Consider the following 23,963-nt stretch of genomic DNA (forward strand, 5'->3'; position numbering starts at 1 on the left):
CTTATTCTGCCACCGTTTTAAATTCCAGAATATGCCACTGAATTCTTTTCAAGAGCTTCGACGATGCTGGTAACACTCAGAACCCTGTATGCTTTTGGACCAATTAGTTTTTCTGTAATTTAATAAGACTCTGCCTTTCTTGAGATGAAGGCAATAAATAATGAGTGGACCTGAGTTAGCCCATGGGCTGTAGTCTGCCAACCACTGCCTCGGGTGAAAACCCGGACACACACAGCTAGTCACACGCGCATCTCCCTGAAGCCACCCAGGCATGCACGACCAACTCTCTGCGCCGTGTCCCCTGCTTTCTGCTCGTATTGTAAGAAGCCGGCACACCCGATGTTAGCGGTGCAATTGGAACCCTGGGTACCTGTTAACGAGCATGTGACAGTGTGATTTCCACTAAGACACCAAACCTCCCAGAGCCAAAACTCTCTGCGCACCTACAGAGCCGGTCCCGTCGATGATGGCGGTCACGGTGGACAGGGCGTGCGCGTTGCCTTTCAGACTTCTATGAGTCCCCTAGAAGAGAGGAAAAACAGATGTGGAGCTTGTCTCCGTAGCATGAGAAGTAAACCTAAGCCTCTGTATGACCATTTACTCGAACTGCTCTGCAGAACAACTCAGCGTGAGGGTATTTCTCATTAAACTCCACCCCAAGTTTGCCCTGGAGAGTTAAAACTTTCAGGGTTTTTAAGAGTCAAAAATCCTCAGAAATGTTTGGTTCTAGTTACAAGAACCTTAGGATTCTCTTCAAATAAATGTGTTTGTTCAGCACAGTCCTGCTCCTCCCTGGGGCCCCAGGGCAGCCAGCATGAGGTGTGAAGATGCGTGACACGTGCCCCTGCCCTGAGCTGCACCGGCCTTCCTTCCCAGCCACATCCACGTCTGCTGGATTCCTCAACAACCAGGGCCTTCCTAGGACCCCTGTCAGATGTCTCTGCGGGACCTAAAATTCAACCTGATTGACAGCAAACGCCAGGGGAAGAAGGGAGGAGGGAGAGCCGAGGAACGAAGGCCGGCACGGGTCCTCGGTGAGCAGCCGCCAGGAGCTCCGGTTTTGAAAATGTTGCATAGATAACGGGGAAAAAGCACAAATTGAGGACAAGAGGACAATAGGAGGGGGAAAAGATCAGCGGAAACAACGCCTGGAAGCCTAAAACTATAAAAATGAACCAGCGTTCAAAAACATAAATGCTTGTGTATGCATGTAATACGTACATAAAATAAAGAACAGAACACACAATATGAAAATCATCCAGAACCTATGTATTTTGAAGTCTAAAAAATAAGTGAAAGTTTCTCCTCTGCCTCTATCCCATGAAGGCTGACCACTGCTAATGGTCTGATGTGGATCCTTCCAGAACTTTCCAAGCCCATGCAGACACAAGTCTGCATGCTCACGCACACTCAGGCAGTTTCAGGACATGCCCAACACAAAGGTGACCAAGGCAGGGCGTGGTACCTGGACGAGGAGGGCCGAATCCCCCAGTGCCTCTTCCCAGCCTGGCCCCTCTCTCTGCAGAGGTGTCCAGGACAGGACCCCTCCCCTGCCCCCTTGGAGTGAAAAGGCGCCTGAGTCATGAGGATGGCGCCCAAGAGCCTTTTGTTGTGCTGAGCGGTGAGTTTCGCGCCAACCTGCCCGTGATTCTAGAAGCGTGGAGGGGGGCAGGTGCAGGAAGTCTGGAGACCACAGATGTAGGTGAGCTGCCAAAAACGTGCTTCTGCAAATACGGTTTTACTAACAGTAATGGAGTACGCTTTTGTCATGAATGGCAAATGGTGGGGTGCCCACAGGGCCAGCGTCTCTCCCAGCTCTACTCACCAGGTCGGCAGAGACGGCGGTGGTGATGAGTGCGTAGGGCCCACTGACCAGGGCTCCGCTGAGCAGCAGCATGGCTGTGGGAGGCAGAGGGGCAGAGAATGGAAGCGTGTCCTCCAGAGAGCCCCGCATGCATGGGAGCAGCCCGAGGTGGGCGCCTGGGGAGCACAGGGAGGGGGTGCAGCAGAAACAGCTTCCTCTAAACTTGTCTAGTAAGGCGCTAAAGCAAATCGTACCCTCCCCTAAGACTCAGGCTCATCCACCCTTGAAGGGCAGCAGCTGCCACCACGAGGGAGCGAGCACAGGCCGGACCCTGGGCCTGACCCGGGCCTGGGCTGGCCCCTGCTTCATCTGCGGCAGAAAGGCCTGCCTCTCCTCACCCACAGCTGCTGTGGCGCTCCCTGAGGGCAGACTCCCACCCTCTCCCTGGACCACGTCACTTCCTAAACTCTCCTCTAGGCTCACACTCAGGTGAGGAAGCTTCTGGCCTGAGGGGTCACAGGAAACTCCACTTCCTCTCCTGTGGGCAAGCTGCCTTTTGGATGATGTTTAAGGGGACCACACACATCCCCACTGCTGGCTCGGTAGGACAGAAAGCATACTTTTAAGTGCCGGAGGCATAATTTGATAGCATGGCCTGCAGGGTATTCAAGACAGTCCTCCAAAGTTATGCAACCACTCCTGGAGGGCAGCTGGCAAAGCTGGGAGGAGGTGGCTGGGGGGGGGGGCACTTGCCGTGGCTCCCGGCCGGACCCTGCTCAGGTCACACTGCCAGGTTCCTGGCTACCTGACGCGGCCCAAGGGCTAGGCTGGGTTGCTCTCACCACCAGGGCTGCAGGTTGCAGGTCACAGGCTGCCGCGGCCCCGCCGAGGCCTCAGGAGGGGCTGACCTCAAGGTCACCTCTGGCTTCTCCACTGAGTGCCCAGGGCCACTGCCCCGGACCAGGCTCGCACTCTCCTGGCTCACACTGAAACCCGCAGACTGGCAAGCCTCGCGCTGGGGAGAGGAGACCCTGGCCTCTCCAGATGGCTTCACCCAAAGAAGGACACGGGACAATTTTAGCCACACCATGTGCTCCAGTTAAACCAACACAATGCACCTGTTGATTTTAGTATTTCATCTTGCCGGTTGTGTGAACTTTAAAAATGTATGTGAAAGAAAAGCAGGAAGGCCTCCATACTCACCGACGGTGGCCTCGAACCCCATCTTGCTGATGGTGGAGAAGATGTACAGCTGTGGACATCAAGACACAAGGTCAAAGCTATGGCTGGCTGCAGGCAGAGCGAGATGGCTGGAAACCTACTTCTCAACAGCCCGGCGGGCGATTCTCAGGCAGCCATCCCAAGAGTGGAAACCCCTGAAAAAGAGTGACGGCCACGCCCCCTCCCGTCTCAGGCATTGGGCCTTGTCCCCACCACAAGGGCTTTGGACCAAGCACTCCGGGCGACCTGGGGAAATCTGCAGGGTGCTCCCACTCTACATCCCCAGCCCAGGGCAGCCTTCCAGAGCTCCTGATTTGATTTGAGAGTCTGACTGCCAAGTCCTCAGGCTTCCCACCCCCGATGGCAGCAAGGGGCCCACCCAGGCATTTCTTCACTCAGCATTCTTTCAGGGTCTGTGTTGGGCCATGTGCAGGACCCCAAGATGGCTGAAAGTCAGCCCTTGTTCTGGGGCTAGTGGAGAGGCAGATGTGCAGAGCTACAGCGTCCACTGACAAGCCTGTAACCTCTAATGTTACGATGACAAAGTAAGGATGTGCATTGTTTCTAACCCACTATAAGATGGTGCTACTGACATCCCATTTTCCAGATGAGGGAACTGGGGCACAGAGGGGGATGTCACCGCCCAACAGGAGCTATGAAATGCTTGAAAAGCACTATGCACCGTGTGTCACAACCAGAGGGGTCAACGATGCCTAAGAGGTGGTGGAGGTATCGCGGATCCCAAAGGATGGGCAGGAGCTTGTCTGGGGCAAGGGGGCACCCCAAAGTGAGGAGCAGCTTGCGCACAGCCCATGCTGAACCAGCAGCAGCTGTGCATGTTGGGGAGGGAGCCTGGTGGAGGCCCGCAGGTGCAGAGGGAGGGCTCAGGGGACAGGAGGCACGAGAGGGAATGAAGTGGGCTTGTCAGGAAAGTGGAGCACGGGACAGATAGGAGCGGATGCTGGCTGGTGGGGAGGACAGTGGAGAACTGTCTGCAGGCTTTGGGGCCCAGGGAAGGCAGCAGGGCTGACCGTGGGGGCTGCGAGCAGCAGCATCAGGCCGCAGGTGGAGGCCCTTTTCTCCAGTCGGTCTGAGATCACACCTGCCAGGATCCCACCTGCAACGGAGAGGTGGGCTTCAGGCGCTGACGTCCCAGGGCATGAGCCCACAGGGAGGAAGCAGAACTGCAGGAGCCCGGAGAACGGCCTCCTCCTTTCCCAAGCCCCTCTCTCCATGCATCACGGGCAGGCAGCCTTCTCACAGGCCTGACCTCCCCGCAGGCCTCCATTGGTTGTGGTCAGATGTGAGAGTCTTGCAGACATCTGAGTTCAGGTTTTAGACCAGTCTTGAAGCCCCTTTACCTATCAAGGTACCAAGGTGGCCAGTCTGTCACCTGCCCAGGAGGCATGCTGCTGCTTTTTTTTTTGTTTTAGTTTTGAGATAGGGTCTCACTCTGTCACCCAGGCTGGAGAGCAATGGCATGATCATGGCTCACTGCAGCCTCAACCTCCTAGGCTCAAGCCATTCTCCCAAGGCTGGAACCACAGGCTCGAGCCACCATGCCCAGTTATTATTATTACTATTTTTTGTAGAGAGGGGTCTTGTTATGTTGCCCAGGTTGGTCTTCATAACAAGAAGAGCTCAAGCGATCCTCCCAACTCAGCATCCCACAGTGCAGGGATAACAGGCATGAGCCCCTGAGCAGCTGGCATGCTGTTTCTGAGGGAAGCTGTTCAAGTGCAGAGTCAGGGCCCTGGGGAGGGAGGGGAGATCATAAGACCACCCCCAGGAGACGGCCTGACCCTCTTGGGCTGGGTCCACTCAGGGGATACGAGACCTTGGGGAACCCTGCTCCCTCTAAGCAGCGAATCAGCTCAGGGATCATGCGTCTTATGAAATTATTGCTGCAGCAGAACAGGTCTTAATGAACTCACCAAAGATTCCGCCCACGTCAAACAGGGTGGAGAGCTCCCCTGCTTTCTTGGCATCAAGGTGATCTATTAAAATGACAACGGAGTGTGAAACAATAAGGATCTCTTTCATGTATCACAGTGACACACCATGGCAGAACAGGATCCATGCACGAGACTCTGGTTCCATAAGCTTGATTGACACCAAGGAGCAATTAGTAGTTAACTCAGATTTAAAAAACAAATAACATAGAAAGGATGAAAACACTCTTAACCAAAAACCGTGGCTTTCCTCTGCTCAGTCTAATTATCCCACCTTTGGTTCAGAGGTCCCCTGGGGGCCCCTCCGCCATGAAGTTAGATTAACACAGGACAGAAGACGGGGTGTGGAAGGAGCCTGGATGCTCGAGCATCCTGTCACATGTGCTGTCTGACCACATGACTTTAGAGCTGCAGATGAGGACACAGAGACCTCCCAGCACCAGATCAGGGTGCCCTCCCCTAGATTTTGTACAAGTTCTGGGCTTTAAGGTGGACTGAGCCAGTCAGGCATGAGAAAGGAGACTGGGCTCTAAGGTGGACTGAGCCGGCCCTGCGTGAGAAAGGAGACTGGGCGGCATCTGGGGCTGCGGGTCAAACCTGGCCTTTCCGAACCATCAATGGCACAGACAGGAAACTTTGCTTTTTTCAAACAAACTGGAAATGCCAGCAGTTCAAGACTCAAGTCCTGAGAATGTTGCCCCTTTTGCAACCACAGGGGAAGAAGGGAGAAAGAAGGCCCAGGCCGTGTGCAGCTCACCGGCCGAAGTGAGGCGGGGGTCACGAGGCCGGGAAAGAACCTCAGGATCCAAGGGCGCTCCTTGCTGCCTCCCCACTCACTGGCCCTTGGGCAGGCCCTGTCCCTGCTAGGCTGTGGGACAGTCCCCACACCACCTCCTCAACTTCCCTCCTGGGGTGTTCAGCCTCCAGCCTCGTGCTGCCAGCATTCTCCTCTGATGGGATCTGCATCCCCAGAAAAGGTGGTCTGCACTCCTCGGCCTCCCCCATTCTCAAAGGCCTCCTCTTTGAGACATCACCGGATCCTGCCCCTTCCTGACGGCCTGGTGTCTTCTTGTCTTCTCCTTCCTCTCACTCTCTCTGGCTCCCTGGGCGAAGAGCCCTCCACGTGCTCCTGGCCCATTCCCGCTTCCCCTCAGCCATGGTTCTGGTTTCCCCACTCAACGGCCCCTTCCCTTAAGCACTCTACATCCCCTCGTCTGTCCTGTGGTCACACATGACATGGGGGAGCATGTTACTATTTCACTGGCACGTTTTCTCATAACCTATAGCTGCAGCCACCGCAGGGCTTCCGAAACGTAAAGCAAACTGTTGGCCCTGCCAAAAATGAGAAGTTATCTCCCAGAAGCCATTTCCAGGTCAGAGTATCAGGGATTTCTTCTCTCAGGTCCCCAGAGGCCTTGCTTCTGCTCACTGGCTGCTATGATCCAAAGTTCAGTGTAGCCCACATTTAAACGCAGGCTGCCCCAGGGCAGGAAGTACCTTGTGAACTGGTAGCCCTAGCTGGGATAGAACGTGTCAACCGTTAAGCCCCATAAAGGTTACCATTATGGCAATACAGTTTGCGTATCTCAATTCTTTTTAGCCTGTGTCTCATCATAGTACTTTATTCAAAACTGTGTCTCTCAAATCACCCTTCGTGACCTTGTGTTTCCAAGACTCTAGAAATCAGCAGATAGAAGAGAGTTCAGACCCCAGTCAGTGTGCGGAACTTACTGTGTTCTAGCGGCGGATACTCACCCACATTCGTGATGTACAGGGGCAGCCAGAAGAGGAAAGTATAGCTGACCAGTTTGGCGAACAGCAGACACAGCGAGAACTCTATCACGCCCTGAAAAACAGAGTGGTCGGGCGTCTTCTCCAAATGTGGAGTCAGCAGGTGTGTGTAAATATGCATCAGAGTTAAATATGACTTCGCTCCCATAAAGACATCCTGTGGCTGGTCTGGCTTTAGCACCTCCAGACACGTAGGGGGGAGGGAGCTGCACTGCTGTGTGGTGTAGTGAGGATGCGGGAACTGTGCAGCACTCACCCCAGCAGGTGCACCAGGGAGGGGCAGGACCCCTGACAGGGGTGGGGCCACAGCTGCAGCTACTCTACTGTCACATGGGGTGCAGGCCCAGTGTGGCCAGATTTTCTGCTTTTCAAGTGAAGACGGGAAGCCCTATTTATCTATGAAATTTCTGAATTTTGAAATGGAGACGACCTTTTAGGATCAAAACCCAGTGTCTTTACATCAGAGCAGAGTCAATGAAAACATGTACAGGTTTGATTTTCATACGACATCGCCCGGAAAACTTAGCTATTAAAGGAGTTCTCGTATAGCCGGGCGCAGTGGACTCAGTACTGAATGGCTCCTTCTTCTTCCCTGGAACTGAAATCACTGTAAATTATACAGCCATCTGGAAACACACAGATCAAACAATTCCCACCATTCTGTCAGCACACAGGCATACAGGCTACTGCATCCCGCCTGTGAGTACTACAAACCAGTCCGCACCAGGGAAAACAATGAAAAGAGACATGTAGGTATGAGTGAGGAAATCGAGCGGTGGGTTCTGTAAAATGCCTGTTTGTGTTTGTTTTATGTCTACTTTCAGAAGCGGATGGCACTTGTGAGATAAAAATTCCAGAGGCCATCTGAAAATTCAGAGTGAGAAATCCAGTAACACTGTGGTGCTGAATCCCCCGGCTGTCTGTGCACTGAAAATCAACCAAAACGGGGACCAGGGGAACCCAGCGCTCCACTTCGCCAAGTCATTCTAAAATGAAACGAGTTGATGTCTTCACAATTGATGAGGATGTGTGCGTGTAATTCACTGTATGCCTTTCATGGGCCTGGCATTGTGCCTAGCAGTCATTAAATGACCTCACCTCATCCTCAGAACAACCTACGGTATTACCCCAGGGATGGAGCCCATGTGACAGACGAGGACATGGAGGCTCGGAGTGTGCCACACTTGCCCGGAACACTCAGCTTGGTGGTGGCAGGGGGAGGCTTGAGCCGGGCCTCTGAAGCCCATACTGTCTATAACTCCACTATATAAAAACCTGTATTTTTATAACTAGTGTGCACCCTGCTTTAGTACAAGTATTTGGGGGTAGCTACAGAGGAAGGTATAGCAGAAAAGGTCACTAGTTGTTACTAAGGACACAATTAAAAACAAATCTTTGGACTTAAACCTAGCAGCTTCCACAGGCCAGCATGCACAGCCCTTTCCCCATGAGCTGGTGTCCAGCCTGGGCTGGGACGTTCTCCTCTGGCTGAACACTGGCTCCAGGGTCTGCCTCTGCAGGCCCAGTTTCTCCTGGGCACTGGAATACTTTCTGTTCTGAAGTCCACGTTCTCCCCAGTCTTTAATTTCTGTGATACGATTTTGAGGTCTGGGTTGCACTGCTTATGCTTCCAGCCCTGACCTGCTGAGGGGCCTCGGGCCTGTGCCCCCCGACCCTCTGCCTTTCTCTAGGTGGTGTCAGCAAGTGAGAGCTCTGTCTGCTCCCTAGTGCTCTGGCTGTCAGTGCTGGAGGGCACGGCCTGGATAGTCCCCCACGGACAGCCTGCCCAGCCCACATGGCAGGGTCTGGTCTCCCTCCTGTGCCCCTGCTCTCGGCTCTCTGCCCCCATCGGAAGAACACAGCCTCTCCACACCCTGCGCACGGCTCCTTAGATTCTCTGCGGAGGGAGTCCATGAATGTAATAAAAACTGAAAAAGCAGCAAGAAATCTCCTTACAGTGCCCGTCCCGCTCATCTGCTCCAAGTCAGCTCGTCCTCAAGACTGATCACCCACTGCGGGGCACGGTGGTGCCCTTCTAGTCTGGAGGCAAGGCCAGCAGTGCCAGCGAGGACCAGCCCGGTCCAGATTCTGACTCCAAGGCTTCCCCCGCCTGTGCTGCTTGTTCTTCCCTTGGTCCCTGCATCCTGCCTCTCACTCTTGGCATCCTCTGTTCACCACGCACGGGCAATCAGACCATAGGCTGTGGCACTGAAGGCACTTTTTTTTTTTGAGACCAAGTCTCCCTCTGTTGCCCAGGCTGGAGTGCAGTGGTGTGATCTCGGCTCACCACAACCTCTGCCTCCTGGGTTCAAGCGATTCTCCTGTCTCAGCCTCCCAAGTAGCTGGGATTACAGGTGCCTGCCACCATGCCTGGCTAATTTTTGTGTTTTTAGTAGATATGGGGTTTTGCCATGTTGACCAGCCTGGTTTTGAATTCCCGACCTCAGGTGATCCGCCTGCCTCAGCCTCCTGAAGTGCTGGGATGACAGGCGTGAGCCACCGTGCCCGGCCTAAAGGCACTTGAAAGGGAAAGAGAATCCAGCCAGGCTTGTGAAGGCCACGGCATGGCACTCAGTGACAGCGCCTCCCATGGGCTCACGCTCAAGGCCTGTGGGAGGGCAAGTGTACCGGGGAGGGGCTGGGCCACAGGGGCCAGGTGGCACAGTAGTCAGGGCCTCAGTTCCCCAACCTGTCACGTGGGGGCAGGCCCAGGGCGCCAGGCTTTCCATTTTTCCAGTGAAGGCAAGGAGCCCTATTTTTCTATGAACCTTCTGAATTTCTAAATGAAGAAAACGAATTTCAAAAACAATTTCAACATGGTATGAGGCAAACCAAGTATCACTGCAGACATATTCAGTCCTGAAGCTACCAGTGTGCAGCGCCCGGCTTCGGCTACGGATTCGAATCCCCGGGTTCCCTAACCACAGACCGCTTTGTAAGCTTAATCATCAACTGACCAGACGTCCCACAGCCAGCGCAGCAGCCCTTTCTGAAACTTCTGAAACTCCTCCTGGGCACCTTTACTTACTGGAATTTTCAAGGCTCCTGTGAAGCTGATGGCGGCCGTGCCACTCCCACCGTCCCCGGGGAGAATGACGACGTGGTTTGGGTGGATGGAGCCCTTCCCATCTGAGAGCAGCAGGCACTGCATCTCGGGGTCCTGGAGGCAAACCCATTGGGAACAAAAGGGAAAGGTGTTACCAGCCGGGCAGTCTGGGTGAAGCGGGGCCAGGCTTCCTAATGACAAGGGTGCCTGGCGGCTCTCTCTTCCACTGCATGGAGACATCCTGGGTGACATTCCCACCTGGCCACTGCGTTACAATGATTAGCATTCATGCATTTTCATGAACAGCTAGGTACACAGATCCTCGGAACCAGAAATTCTAGGAATCTATTTGCAAAAAATAATTTGAAAAGTAAAAAAATACGTATAAGGTAAAATGGATGTCACATCATTGAGAAAAATTAGAAAATTCAAATACATCCATACGAATGACATCTTGCAAAAAAAAAAAAGGTTGGGAGATTTTAATGACAGGAAAATGCTTATGACACATTAAATAACATCATTCAAAACTGCATGTCATTATAACCTCAAATAATGTTTAAATATCTACATATATAACTAGGCAACTATAGGATCTATTTCTAGAAAGAAAGCAGCTAAAATCTAAGCCAACAATGCTTGTCACTGAGTGGTAGAATTATGTGTAATTTTTATCAAAATGCTAATAAGAACTTCTTTACATGATTGTGTACTTTTTAGGAGCTCACAATGGCCATATATGACCAGAAACATTATTTTAAAATACACCATTATTTTAAAATACACCTATTCTGATATTTATGAATTCTGATTGTCTAGATGTTCCTAAAGGACAAAGTGTACATTCATTAAAGCAAAGAAGAGTGATCCCCAACCTAGAGTGGGATTTCAAGTCAGAGCAAGGATAACATAAAAATAATGTTAGCCTGGGCCACACAGTAAGACCTCATCTCTAGGGAAAAAAAAATAGTGGAATGTGGTGGTATGTACTTATAGTCCTAACTGCTCTGGAGGCTGAGGCAGGAGGATCACTTGAGCCCAGGAGGTTGAGGCTGCAGTGAGCTGTGATTGTGGGGCTGCACTTCAGCCTGGGCAAGACCATGTCTCAAAAAATAATGAAAATAAAATAAAAATGTTCTTCATGAATGAACTATGAGGTTCAAGGTCTTACAAAGAAATGCTTCTATGTATCTCAGACCTTTCACAAAATCAAACAGCCTTGTGGTACTTATCTGACTATAACCTGTTGTAAGTTGGACTAAAAATGTAGTTTAATTAAAAAAAAAAAAAAGAAGAAAATGGTAATGTATTCCACATTCCCCTGCCCCTTGATATTTATAATTCTCTTCCAGTAGAAAAAATAAATGTGGAAACCGGGTGGCAAGTGGGACTGAGCACAGCCCAGTGTGGGCACCCAGCGGGTGGCCTCAGGGGCAGCTCAGTATCCACATCGCCCAGGAAGCCCGGCTTCACAGCTAGGACTGTGGCATGGAGAGCGGGTCTCTGATGAAGATACTCACAGGTGGCCACACAGTCAGGTGCTCTGGAATGAGGATGACAAGCCTGAGTGCAAATGCATAACATGCTTCCGATGATAATTCCATCACGGCGTGTGAAAACTAAGAATGGCAACTGAGTTTCAGAATAAACTTTTCTCTCATGAGTTCTGCTAATCATCCAGTTTGGGAAACTGAATCAGTAATGCTCTACTGTGGCTAAACACTGGAATCTTCTGTGGGGGGCTTTGAGAAGCCCCGAATTCCCCCAGCCCAGCTGAAGCAGCCCCTGGGGCAGCCCCAGGCGAGTTCCACTCATAGCAAGCTGAGGGCTACAGGACTTCGCAGGCTGTTCCTAGGAAACAGGCTAAGCAGTGGGTGAAACGCAACCAGCCGGAGAAAAGTCAAGTGGAAAGAGGCCGCTTAGGCAGGAGAATCGCATCTCTGACCCACAGAGAAGTGACTGCAGGTCGACACAGAAGATCTACCTGGCCTCAGGTAGGACCCAGATGCCCAAGGGCCACCCACTGCCCTTGCAGGATGTGTGAAGTGCTCCAGGGTCCACTTGCTGGGCTGGTTTAAAGCCACAGACACAGACCCTCTGCTCCTTATCTAAGCAGCAAGGAGCCCCCTAGACAGACAGAAGGCTCTGTTTCTGCTGAGAACAGGCCCTGTGCTCACACCCACTCATCTTAAACAGGACTTGCAGCCCCCATGCCCCAGTTGTTTGCTTCTGGAGGAGATGGGAAAGAAAGTGTGGGGCCATGGCTGGTTTTCCAAAACAAACGGGGGCTGCTGCTGCCTCCTCCTTACATAGCAAACAAGAAGCCACTGGGTGGACCAAGACAAGGCTGGAGGCCAAGAGGCACCTCTGCCTCTAAACCAGCAGTTTCCAGTCTGTGTCCCAAGAGCCCCACATGGGATCTGTGGAGCCCCCGGCGGGTGTGGGGGCTTCTGTGGCCAGTGCACTCCACGCTTAGGGCTTACACTTTCAAAGAGAAAAGGGCTCCCTCTGCTGACACACACACACACACACACGCACACACACACACAACAAAAATCCACACAGATGTGCGTGCGGGGACTGTGTAATAATAACCGCTCTATCTAAAAATGCTAAGCTAACCCCACTAACCGATGCTGTCTGCAGCTTCCCTTAAGAAAGGCCATCGCAGAGAGATTTGTGGAGTCCCCACTTGGCGTGCAAAGTGCACGGCGGAGTCACATTCAACCTCCAAATACCCACTCCACGCTCATGCCGTGTTTGGTGGACCCAACAGTTCTTGAGCCACAGTCAATCAGAAGGATCCTCAGAGACGGCAAGGAGGAAAAGTGACAAGTGACTACAGGGATGGCAAGTGCGACTGTCCCCAAAACAATCCTCTAAAATGCCCACGGGGACTTGTGGGCTCGCCACGTGGCCAAGTGACAGCAGAGCCTCGTTCTCTTTCCCACATTTGCTCCCCACTCCGCAGCTTTCTTTACATGTCTCTTCACGAGGCCACTGAGAAAGTGCCTGCCATGTGACATTATTTAGCAGCTGTCTGAAAAGGAGTGGAGGTCAGGGGCCCAGTGGTCACTCTAGGAAAGGGGACATCCAGGGTGTCCAGCCAACCTCGCGGGGCACTCTCCCCACTGACCCCGACCCAAATGCCACGGCCAGCCTGCCGAAAGGAGGCGCCATGCAAGCGTGGCCAGCACGCGCCCGGTCGTGGTCATCTGAAGCATCACCCTCAGCCTGAAACAAGGCCTGCCAGTGCCTTTACTTACGTAACTGGCTCCTTGACGGCAAGTTTGTAAACAGCCTTTCTTAGAAGGGCCGGAAAACAGAGAAGCTATACTCAGAAGCCAGGGCTAGTTTTATGGGTCAGTTACTACACCAGAAGAAAGGGCCTGTGGTCTTGATTCAGAGCAGGTTGCCGGCTTCAATGTCATCAGAGAGGGGCCATAGTCTTTTGGACACTGACTGGGACATGATTTGTTTAAATGTGAATTCAGAAGTACAGATTTTAAAGCATTTTGGTTGAATTAGTCACTGCCTGCGATCTCCTTAAAATCCAAGAACCCAAATGCATGAGATATCATTTTTCCCTTTTCTAATATTTCAGCCACCACAAATAAATTTCCCGAGTCAATAAAAAAGTGAGACGCATGTTTAGTACATTAATCCTTTAAGCCATTGGATTTAAAAGGTAGGGAGAACAGCCCCTCACACATGCTGGAGGGGGCCCTCTCCCAGAGGAGGCCCTGTGTCTGTAGAAGGTTAAACCTGATTTAGAGGCTGGGCGTGGTGGCTCACGCCTGTAATCCCAGCACTTTGGGAGGCCGAGGTGGGTGGATCACCTGAGGTCAGGAGTTCACGACCAGCCTGGCCAACATGGTGAAATCCTGTCTCTACTAAAAAATATAAAATTCAGCCAGGGGTAGTGGTGGGTGCCTCTAATCCCAGCTACTCGGGAGGTTGAGGCAGGAGAATCACTTGAACCCAGAAGGCGGAGGTTGCAGTGAGCCGAGACTGTGCCACTGCACTCCAGACTGGGCGACAGAGTAAGACCTTGTCTCAAAACAAACAAAACAAAACAAAACAAAAACCCTGATTTAGACAGAGAACAGCTTATAACTTCAACGATTAAACTCAAATTTAAAATGCCTGCTGTGTCTTGGTGTGGTCAGCTAAGCAGCAGCAACGTGAGGAGCTTCTACAAGGATCGAGGATGGGAAGGGTAGGGGCCAGGAGGCTCAGGTGCCAGGGGTGGGCAGGGTCTGCACTGAGGGCTCCCCACTACTGCAGATGACAAGGCAGATTAACTTAGCATTTCTGTGTCCCAAATTCCTCATCTGTGACATGGGGGAAGGGGAGATGCCTCTTTCTGTTACCTGCTTCTCCCTTACCTTTTCTTGGTCGCATGATGTCAGTTTTCTGTGTGCACCTCATGTAGCCAACCCACCATGTGCCCCTCACCCTGACATCTTCTGTGCTCAGGCACCTGCAGACTCTCCCTCCAGTCTCTCACAGCTTTGTTCCAACACTGTCTGCCTAGGGAAGCCTACCCCAAGGCCAGCTGAAAACAGAGCCTGCTCAGCCTGTCTTCCTTGTACTTGGCACCGCTTGGGGGACATCTCTGCTTGCTTTCCGTCTGCACCAGCACCACCCCCAACACCTGGACTAGTGCCTGGGACATTGAAAGCTGTGGAGTTGCTGAATGAATGAATTGGTTAAGTGTAAAATCCAAAGAAAGCCAGTAAGGGCAAACTCAAATTTTACTGAAGAAATTCAATGAGACCTAATTTTTTAAAGACCTGGATGTTTGTAACACATGTCACACAGGGAGAGGGACAGAGAGCTGACGAGGCTCAAAGGAGTTTTCCTGCAGCTCCGACATTCTAGGAAGTGTGTATGACTTACCAGAGACCTGTTCTTTTCAGTCTTCAAGATTTGCTTCTGGAGACTTAATCTGTTTGTACCATTCTCAGAGCCTTTTGGGTGCTGGGGAAAAAAAAAGTTTCATTAGAGCAATACTGATTCAACAGCTAGAAATTAAACCTGGCTTTACTGTAGCAAGGATACTTACTATTGTCCCAAAAAAGCTACCAAGAGGACATAAGACAATTGATTTAAACAGAGTAATCGTTGGTCTCAACACTCCAGACTCTCAGATAATAGAATGTGAAAATCAAATCCTCTGTTGAAGAAAGGGCTAAGACAGAGGTGTAACCAAATGTAAAAATATCCATTAACTTTTCTTAATGGGTGTGAGATTGTTGCAACGGTTTTGAAATGAAAAGGCACAGAAGCATTTTTCCCTTTAACATGTGAGGAGCACCTGCCCTCCCTAGGTCAGCCGATTGCTTCTGCAGAAGAAAACCTTCTCTATAGAAGGAGAGTGTGGCTTGCTCAACAGCCCCAGAATGTGCACCTGCTGCTAAGGACTGCGCTGAGAGTGCCAAACCTCAAAATCATTTCCAAATTATCTCATTACCAAGTGAAAAGTGAAGAAATGAAGGCAGTTTCTTGGGCACTAGAATAAACGTACCATTTCCTAATTATTATTTCTATAGGGTTCTATGTAGAACCCCTTTTGAAGATAATTAATGGTATAAAAATAATTGTTGAAATTCTCTAATGGTAAAATTTCATTTTCTTTAAGAAATAGTCTAAGCAAACTTCCTTTAAAATAAGGAATTAGTCTGTACTTAGAAAGATGTTATTCATTCACTCTAGTATAAATTATAACAAAATGATTTCTAAGGCTTAGAAAGGCCCAGGCGATTTAGATTTCTGGCACTAGTGCTGGATCCGTTTGAGAAGAAAAAACCACCAGGCTTGCACGCTACTTATGAGATCTGCAAGTAGAGATCTATGAGGCATCCAAATGGTGGGAAACATGGGGAAGACAGAGCATGGGTTAAACTTCGTTCAGATGGACAGTTAGATCCCACCCTTTACATTTCGAGGCATTTCCCCTGAAAAGGTTTCTGAAGGTTAAGAAAAACTATTGATCTTATTACCTGAAAATGTAACAAAATATCTTTAAAAATACATTTGTTTTGTGCTCAGATGGAGCACAAAGCCTGCCAGGCTAAGGGTGATGATCTGGCCGGTTCATTCTCCGACCGTTCCAGGCAGAAGCAGAGATGGGCTCCTGCTCCCCAGCATTTGGGCCCCCCGCAGTGTGCAGAGGCCGCCAGCATTACCTGGGCCCTCTTCTTTCTGCTTTTCAGCCAGGAACGTGGGTGCTCACGCAAAGCCTATCTTACAATTCCTTTTCAGTTTGATGTGGTCAGCTAAGCAGAAATAATGTTAGGAAATGCTAGGAAGTCTCCTGAAAGGGAAGAGGCCTGTCCCTAATTTCCTTTCCCTCTTTCCTGCTGGCTGGAATACAGATGTAATGGCCAGAGCTCCAGCTCTGCTTGCTTTCCGTCTGCACCAGCACCACCCCCAACACCTGGAATAGTGCCTGGGACATTGAAAGCTGCGGAGTTGCTGAATGAATGAATTGGTTAAGTGTAAAATCCAAAGAAAGCCAATAAGGGCAAACTCAAATTTTACTGAAGAAATTCAATGAGACCTAATTTTTTTAAGACCTGGATGTTTGTGACACATGTCACATAGGCAGAGGGACAGAGAGCTGATGAGGCTCAAAGGAGTTTTCCTGCAGCTCCGACATTCTAGGAAGTGTGTATGACTTACCAGAGGCCTGTTCTTTTCGGTCTTCAAGATTTGCTTCTGGAGGCTCAATCTGTTTGTACCATTCTCAGAGCCTTTTGGGTGCTGGGGAAAAAAAAAGTTTCATTAGAGCAATACTGATTCAACAGCTAGAAATTAAACTAGCAAACACTGACCAATCATTCACTCATTCATTCAACAAATAATTATTAAGCATCAACTCTGTGCCAGGCACTGTTCTAATTGGTTGGAATATATCACCTTTGGCATGAAGCCATGCACAGGGGAAGGACGAAAAGACAAGAGGTGTCTGTGTCCCCGACACTGAACACACACCCCCCACATCATCCTGGACTGGCTCTCTCTAGATTTCTTGAATAGAATAGAGAAATACCTTCCAATCTTGTTTTAGTCACTGCCTGTGGGCTTTTCTATTGCTTGCTGCTGAACACAACCCCAACTAATATGAAGATATTAATAAAAAGCATTAATTTTGGCACAACTGATACAGGGTTTTGGACCCAATGAGGTCCTAGATTAGGGCACAAAATAGATATTCTAAACCTAAGTAACCTAGAAATCAAATATAAATCAAAAGAACAAGTCCCCATGGCTCTTCAATAGCACAGGGCAGAAGCATAAAGAGACACATTCTTATTAGCACCCTCAGACTCAAGGCAAATGGTAAAGAATTGAATACTCTCTTTCATATTAATTGTGATTCATCTGAAACAAAAACTAATTAGAAAAATCAAATCTGGATTCGATCAAGGTTTCCAGTTTACAGGAGGTACGGGGGATAGAGGAAAACGTGAAACACAACCCAGGCACAAGGTCAGCAAAGCCTCAAATGTGGGAAACTTGGCAGAAAAAAATGACCATTTTTTATTTGGACAAAAATAATTCAAAGGAGAATAACCCCAAACCAAAAAACCAAACACTGAGGTCTTATAAATTAGAAGAGGCTTAAGAGGCATATTAAATTCACCAATCACAAGGAGTGGACCTTGCCTAGGCCTTGCTTAAACACGGTGCAAAATCATTTATGAGACAATCAGCAGATCTGACCACTGAGTAGTTGTGTGATAACAGAAAGGATTATAGATTTAAAAAATTTATAATAGCATTGTTGAGACAGAATTCACATACTGTACCATTCACTTATTTAATGTTCACAATTCAGTGGTTTTTAATTCAGAGTTTTGCAACCATCACTACAATTTGAGAACAGTTTCATCACCTTCAAAAAATCCCATACCCATTAGCAGTCATCCCCCCTTTCTTCCCACCCTAGTGCCTGACAACCACTCATCTCCTTTCTGTGTCTAGGTTTGCCTGTTCTGGACATTTCATATGAATGACATCATATAATATATGACCTTTTGTGACTGGTTTCTTCTGCTTAGCATAATGTTTTTTGATGCTCTTGTAAATGAAATGGCCTTAGTTTCATCTTTGGATTGTTGATTGCTAGTTTATAGAAATACAACTGATTTTTGTATACTGGTCTTGTTTCCTGCAACCTTGCTAACTTGTTAATTCACTCTCACCATTTTTTTTGAGGACTCCTTATGATTTTCTATATAAAAGATCATGTCATCTGCAAAGAGAAGTAGTCTTACTTCTTGTCCAATCTGCATGCCATTTATATCCTTTTCTTGCCTAACTGTCCTGCCTGCAGTACAATGGTAAACAGAAGTGGCAAGAGCAGGCCTCCTCGTCTTGTTCCTGATCTCAGGGGGAAAGCACCCACTTCACCATTAAGCTCCGAGGTGTGGGTTTTATTAGATGCCTTTAATCAGGTTAAGGAAGTTGCTTTCTGTTCCTAGTTTGTTGAGTGTTTTCACTTGAAAGGGTGTTGGATTTTGTCCAATGTTTTTCCTGCTTATACTGAGCTGATCATGCAGCTTTTGTCCTTTATCCATTAAAATGGAGTGTTACATTAACATTACCTATTAAACCATCTGTGTATTCCTGGGATAAATCCCACTTGATCATGGTATATAATCCTTTTGTAGGTGGCTGAATTCAGGTTGCTGGTATTGAGTTTTGCATCTACACTCATAAAAGATACTGGTGTACAGTTTTCTTAAGAGGTTTTAGTCTTTTGTTATTACGATAATACCTCGTAGAATGAATTGGGAAGTCTCCCCCTACTTTTATTTTTTTAAAAAGTTTGTGAGCAATTAGTATTAACTCTTCTTTCAACGTTTGGCAGAATTTACTAGTAAAGCCATCTGGTCCTGGGCTTTTCTTCGAGTGAAATTTTTAAATTAACAATTCAACTTCTTTACTTGTTTTAGATCTATTCAGATTTTCTGTCTCTCTTGAGTCAGTTTTGGTAGTTTCTGTCCTTCTATGAATTTTTCTATTTATTCTAAGTTTTCTAATTTGTTGGCATATAGTTCCCGCATAATCTACTTTATTTCGGTAAAGGTGGCAGAAATGCCACCTTTCCTGGTCCTGACTTTGGTTATTTGAGTCTTCCTTTATTCTTGGTCAGTCTAGGTGCAGAATGATCAATTTTGTTGATCTTTCCAAAGAACCAACTTTTGATGTCATTCATTTTTTTTTCTACTATTTTTCTATTCTTTGCCATTGGTTTTTAAGTGTGATAATGGTATATTACATTTTGTTTCACATAAAAGGGTCCTTATATTTTGGAAATATACTGAAGTAGTCAGAGACAAAATATTAAGATGACTGTTATTTGCTTGCAAAATACATCAGCAGGAGGTGGGAAGGGGCAGTATTAGAAGGGGCGTTGATAGAGTCAGATTGGCCAACTGTTAGAAACCTGGGTGATGGGGTACAGAGGAGTTCATTATACTGTTAGTTTTACCTTTTTATATGTTTAAAGTCTCCATAACAAAAACTTTGAAATATTGGAAAAAATGAGAACTTTATCCTAAAAATAACACTTCCACATGGGAACTTCCCAGAACAAGTTAGCATATCTGAAATCTCTTACAAATGCATTCTGCTCCCATTTGTGATAAAGGGAAGATACTACAGAAGGACAGCAGCTGTTGGGACATTGGCCAAACTGCCCTCAGCTCCCTCGGGAAGGCCTGTGACAAGGGTCTTGTCATTGTCCTGCACAGAGCAGGTAACATTCCTGCAGGAAAAAGAACTTTGGGGCTGTTTGCAGAAGCTGATGAAATATCCCCAGATATCAGTCATCTCTCCCTCTGCGACCAGCCAACACAGAGAGGAAAGAGGACGAGAAGCTGTTTCTCTGGACCACCTGCCCCATGGCACGTCGGGGACAGCTGGGCACCATGGGATTTCAGTGAACTGCTCAGAGAGGATTTGAACAAAAAGAACGAAACACAGGCTTCAGCCCCAAACTCATACACACAAAGAGCAGAAGCAAAGCCGCTTGCTTAGATCTCAGTGAACTGCTTGGAGAGGATTTGAACGGGGAGAATGAAACACAGGCTTCAGCCCAAACTCGTACGTACAAGGAGCAGAAGCAAGGCCTCTCGCTTAGATGCGTTCTCATATTCCTAAAAGCTGTGTGTGAGGAAGACCCGCCCCTCCCCCAAATCCCCTGCACGCCTGCTTCCTATCCTCAGGCCGGCTGCTCCTGGGTGGGAAAAGCTCTTCTCAGAGGGCAGAAGATGTTCCGGGGTGGAAGCTGTGTGCCGAAGTTCTCCCCAGTCTTGAGACGGGTGGTCCAGGCAGCTTTAAGCTACTTCACAGCACAACTGTACAAGCTTGGAAATTGAAATTCATGCTCGTGGCAGGAACACCGCTTTTAAAAACATTTTAAAACATCAACTATAGTTTTAAAAACATCATATGGTGTTTGACCTTCCTGAAGGCACTGGTTTTCAACCTTCATTTTGTTTGCTTTTGTCATCAAGTATCAGAACCCTTCTTTCCATATGAATCACACCCAGGAGCCGGATGTATTAAAAGACAGAAAGAGGACTCTGGCTCCCTCTCCTGCATGAGGCCTGGTGGTGCTCCGGGGTCTGGGACCCAGAGATGATCCAGGCCGGAGGGGCTCACACCTTTCTGTGAGGGTGACAGAGATCGACCAGATGAACTGGTGAGGATTTCACATGGGGTGACATGGAGCCACTGGACTGTGTTATGCAGGGGCTGATGTGCTCTGACATCTGTTTCAAGACAGTCTCTGCAAGAGAGGCGTGAAGAAGAGATTCTGGGGAGCAAAGTGCCTCGTTCTAGGAAGCTGATGAGCAGTGGCTCGGGGGAGAGCTGATGGTGGAGACGGGGACCACGGTGGTGGAGGTGAAGGAGGTGAGAGTGCTTCCATTCCACACCCCCTCACAGAGCAGAACTGACAGAACATGGCCAAGGATGGGGTGCGGGGCTGAAGGGGCATCAGCTGGCTTCTCAGGTCTGGCCTGTCCACAGGGTGGATAGCAGCTTCCTGACTGGGACGGGGGATGCTGGGGGATCGGCGTGTTCAGGGGTAAAATCAAGAGATCTCTGGTCGTGTTACGTCTGATGGACACCCAGACATCTCCGCGTGAAGGTTGAGTGGTGGTGAAATCTCAGATTGTGGAGTGCAGGGGAGGGGTCACTCTGGGGACAGCATGGGGACTCGACATCAATGCACCTGGGAGTGCTAAAAGGCCCAGGCGCGCTCTCCTGCAGTGAGTGGGCAGACAAGGAGAGAGGAGGCCATGAAGCAGCCTGGGGGCGCCCCCACATCTGGGGTCTGACACTCGGCACAGATGTGACTAGCATGTTAGCCCTGGGAGGGGAGCCTTTCCCAGAGGGAGGGAAGCATCAGGTCAGATGCGGGTGACAGGTCCAGCAGGGTGAGGCCGGAGAGCTGACCTCCCCATGTGGCCAGGTGGTGTTGCTGGGACCTGGATGGGCTGTTACCATGGGGTGACGGTGGCCTGCAGAGACGAGGGATGTCATGCCAGTGGAGATGGGGAGTGGGGCAGCTGGGAGCAGGCATGAGAGCCAGAGGGACTTCCTTCCAAGACAGCCATCAATACTACATGAGTGTGCCAGGAATGATATTTGGGGCAGTGGGTGTGTCTGCAGGAGACAAGCCCTGGGCCATGAGAGGGAGGGGACTGGTACCACGGGAGGGCTGGCCTTAGCCAGGTGGGAAAGTGGCCAGTGGTGACTGGCCGTGGGCAGAGGCAGCTAGGGCAGGACTCGTTCACAGCAGCTGACACGATCAGCAATCCTGCCTGCAGGGCCTACGCTGGCTGAGCTGGGCAGGGGTATAGAAGGGAAGGAATGGCGTGCTGGGCAGACCTCTCAGCCACCTGAGATGTGTAGCCACCAACTTAAGTGATGGCAGCCAGCTGACACCTGCATTTTCCCTCAGTCACGCTGAGGCCCCCGGGGAAGCCAGGAGGTCTCCACTCCTGAGGAGGCCTGGCCAGGACCCAGCCTTTGGTGTCCCTTAGCGTGAAGCCCTCCCTCTGGACGGCGTCGAACCTCGTGTCTGCGTTTTGTTGAAAAGGTTATTGTCAGCAAAACCCAGAACAGAATATTCTCTGTTCCTAGAACTGCCAATATTTTGAGGGTGGGACTTCTGTCTACCCTGTGTGTTTCTGTCTGACACCACAAAGGCAGGAGCAGGCTGGGGAAGTGGTCAGAACACTTGGCGAACTGCACACTGTTCTAGAAGAGGACGAGAAAACAGGGTCCTTACCGTCAGCAGGGTGGAGGAGCACCTGACGTCCTTTGGATCTGAAAGAGTAAACATGAGTCCAGGCTGAGCAGGTCCACCACCATGGCAATGCCAAGTAAGCTACGGGACCCCAGGGCAGGGCAACACGGGAGCACCGGCGGTGAAACTGGACCGTATGCGGGATTCACGTTAAATGAGTGGATTTGAGCTGCTCGTGCCACAAAAACAAAAGCGGGCAGCTGTGAGTGCAATGGCTGTTAACTGTTAACTTGCTTTGCTTTACTAGTGACCTTTTTACTATCTCTATGTATCTGTAACCCCACGTTGTATACCTTAAATATACATAATAAGATTTAATAAAACACAAGAGGCCATCTGATATCTTTACTAAATTGGCCTTCATTTCAGAAAAAAGCCATCGCCATAGCATGGCAGGTGAGGGCAAGGGCACAGCTTGGCTGACCCACCAGTGACCCCACACACGCCCCTGCCTGTCCCCAGTCACCCGGCCTGGCAGCCCACTTGTGTGCAAGGTGGGTATGGCAGATCACCACCAGCCAATGCCAACACTGTGAACATGAACGCTACTTTAAATATGGAAAATACTTCCCAGCGTGGCCAATAATCACAAGCAGAGCATGCAGACGCCGTGTGGACAAGCCCATGATTCACATTCAGAGGACAAGCCCCAGAAGGAAAGCAAAACCAGGAAAAGCACAGCAGGGGAGCGAGGCTGGAAGAATGTCTGTAATGAGGTACTTCACGTTATGAAATTCATTAGAAATAAAAATGAATGGAGATAAAACATCTATCTTGATATGGAACAAACATCTTTATGTAAATGCCAGGAAGGGAGGAAACTTGAAAAGGAACAGAACCAGAAGTGAGGCTTCAGCTTGTCCTTTACAGAGGCCAACGACCTGCCCTGAGCAACATGGGAACCCAGAGTCAGACCCCAGGCCTCTAGGTGCCACGGGAAACCAGCCCTACTGCTTCTCGCTCCATCTCTGCAGCCCCCTCTGACTACCCAGCACCTTTATCACCTTGGATGAAACTGGTTACTGGCTTGCAACCCAAACTGAGCTCCAGGGCTGCAGGCTTCCCATGGCCAAGTCCATTCCCACACAACGCAGGGTGACGTCATGGAGAGGCACGCAGCCACCAAGCACACTCCTGCTGGCCTCGAGGCCCCGCCCATGCCATAGGGCCAGGTGGGTCTGCACCCAGAGGTCCGTGGCTGGCTGCGAGGTATGCTGCCCTCCTGTCCTGGGCACAGTCCACAGGGCGAGGCCACTGACCAAGGACACGTGGTCGGCATACTGGGCAGTCCCAATGGTCCACCTGTGATGTGCGGTCACCAATTTAAAGGACATCAGCCAACTCACCCCATTTGTATCCACTCACAGTGTGATGCCCCCAGGGGCAAGCCAGGGGGTCCCCCTGATATGGCTCTTCCAGGACTTTCACCTTGAGAGACTTGAGCACACAAGTCCCTTGGCTGGGACACATCTGAGAACAGCTTCATAAAGGAGACTTAAGAGAGGCCTGAGAAGGGAACAGGGGACGCCCTGTCCTTTGGGGCTCACCCTGGGCAGGAGACAGGAGTGAAGGCGTAGCAGAGAAAGCCATATCCTCTGCTGATTCCAAGAATGGTGCGTCTGATGCCTTTAGTACCTGCCCAGGGTCGGTGATTCGGGACCAGGAGGGGCAGACACAAACCAAGGGGCACTTGATGTTTTCTCCCTATCTGCAAAGAGCTCCTGTTCTCAGACTCAGCATCCAGCCACTGTTGTCACAGCTGGTCTCATCATTCAGACACAGTGCACCTCCCAGGCACTAGGGGGAAGAGTGTCA

At 49.8% G+C, this 23,963-nt stretch overlaps 1 protein-coding gene across 6 annotated transcripts in view; it reads right to left on the reverse strand.

Annotated features, from left to right (window-relative positions):
• The window catches only part of SLC37A1 (solute carrier family 37 member 1), a 66,667-nt gene that overhangs the window by 12,049 nt on the left and 30,655 nt on the right, over window positions 1-23,963 (reverse strand). For 4 of the 6 annotated variants that reach the window (XM_023192150.1, XM_023192157.1, XM_023192146.3 and 1 more), the window contains 10 exons: window positions 22,131-22,168; window positions 16,502-16,582; window positions 14,717-14,797; window positions 9,797-9,928; window positions 6,733-6,823; window positions 4,960-5,022; window positions 4,057-4,142; window positions 3,008-3,056; window positions 1,826-1,899; window positions 444-522 (listed from right to left, as the gene is read on the reverse strand). In XM_023192150.1, the coding sequence (XP_023047918.1) occupies window positions 444-522; window positions 1,826-1,899; window positions 3,008-3,056; window positions 4,057-4,142; window positions 4,960-5,022; window positions 6,733-6,823; window positions 9,797-9,928; window positions 14,717-14,797; window positions 16,502-16,582; window positions 22,131-22,168 (774 nt within the window). The other 2 variants (XM_023192176.3, XM_023192183.3) reach the window with 2 other exon arrangements.

The sequence above is a fragment of the Piliocolobus tephrosceles genome, chromosome 19 (assembly GCF_002776525.5).
Source record: "Piliocolobus tephrosceles isolate RC106 chromosome 19, ASM277652v3, whole genome shotgun sequence".
Classification (NCBI taxonomy): domain Eukaryota; kingdom Metazoa; phylum Chordata; class Mammalia; order Primates; family Cercopithecidae; genus Piliocolobus; species Piliocolobus tephrosceles.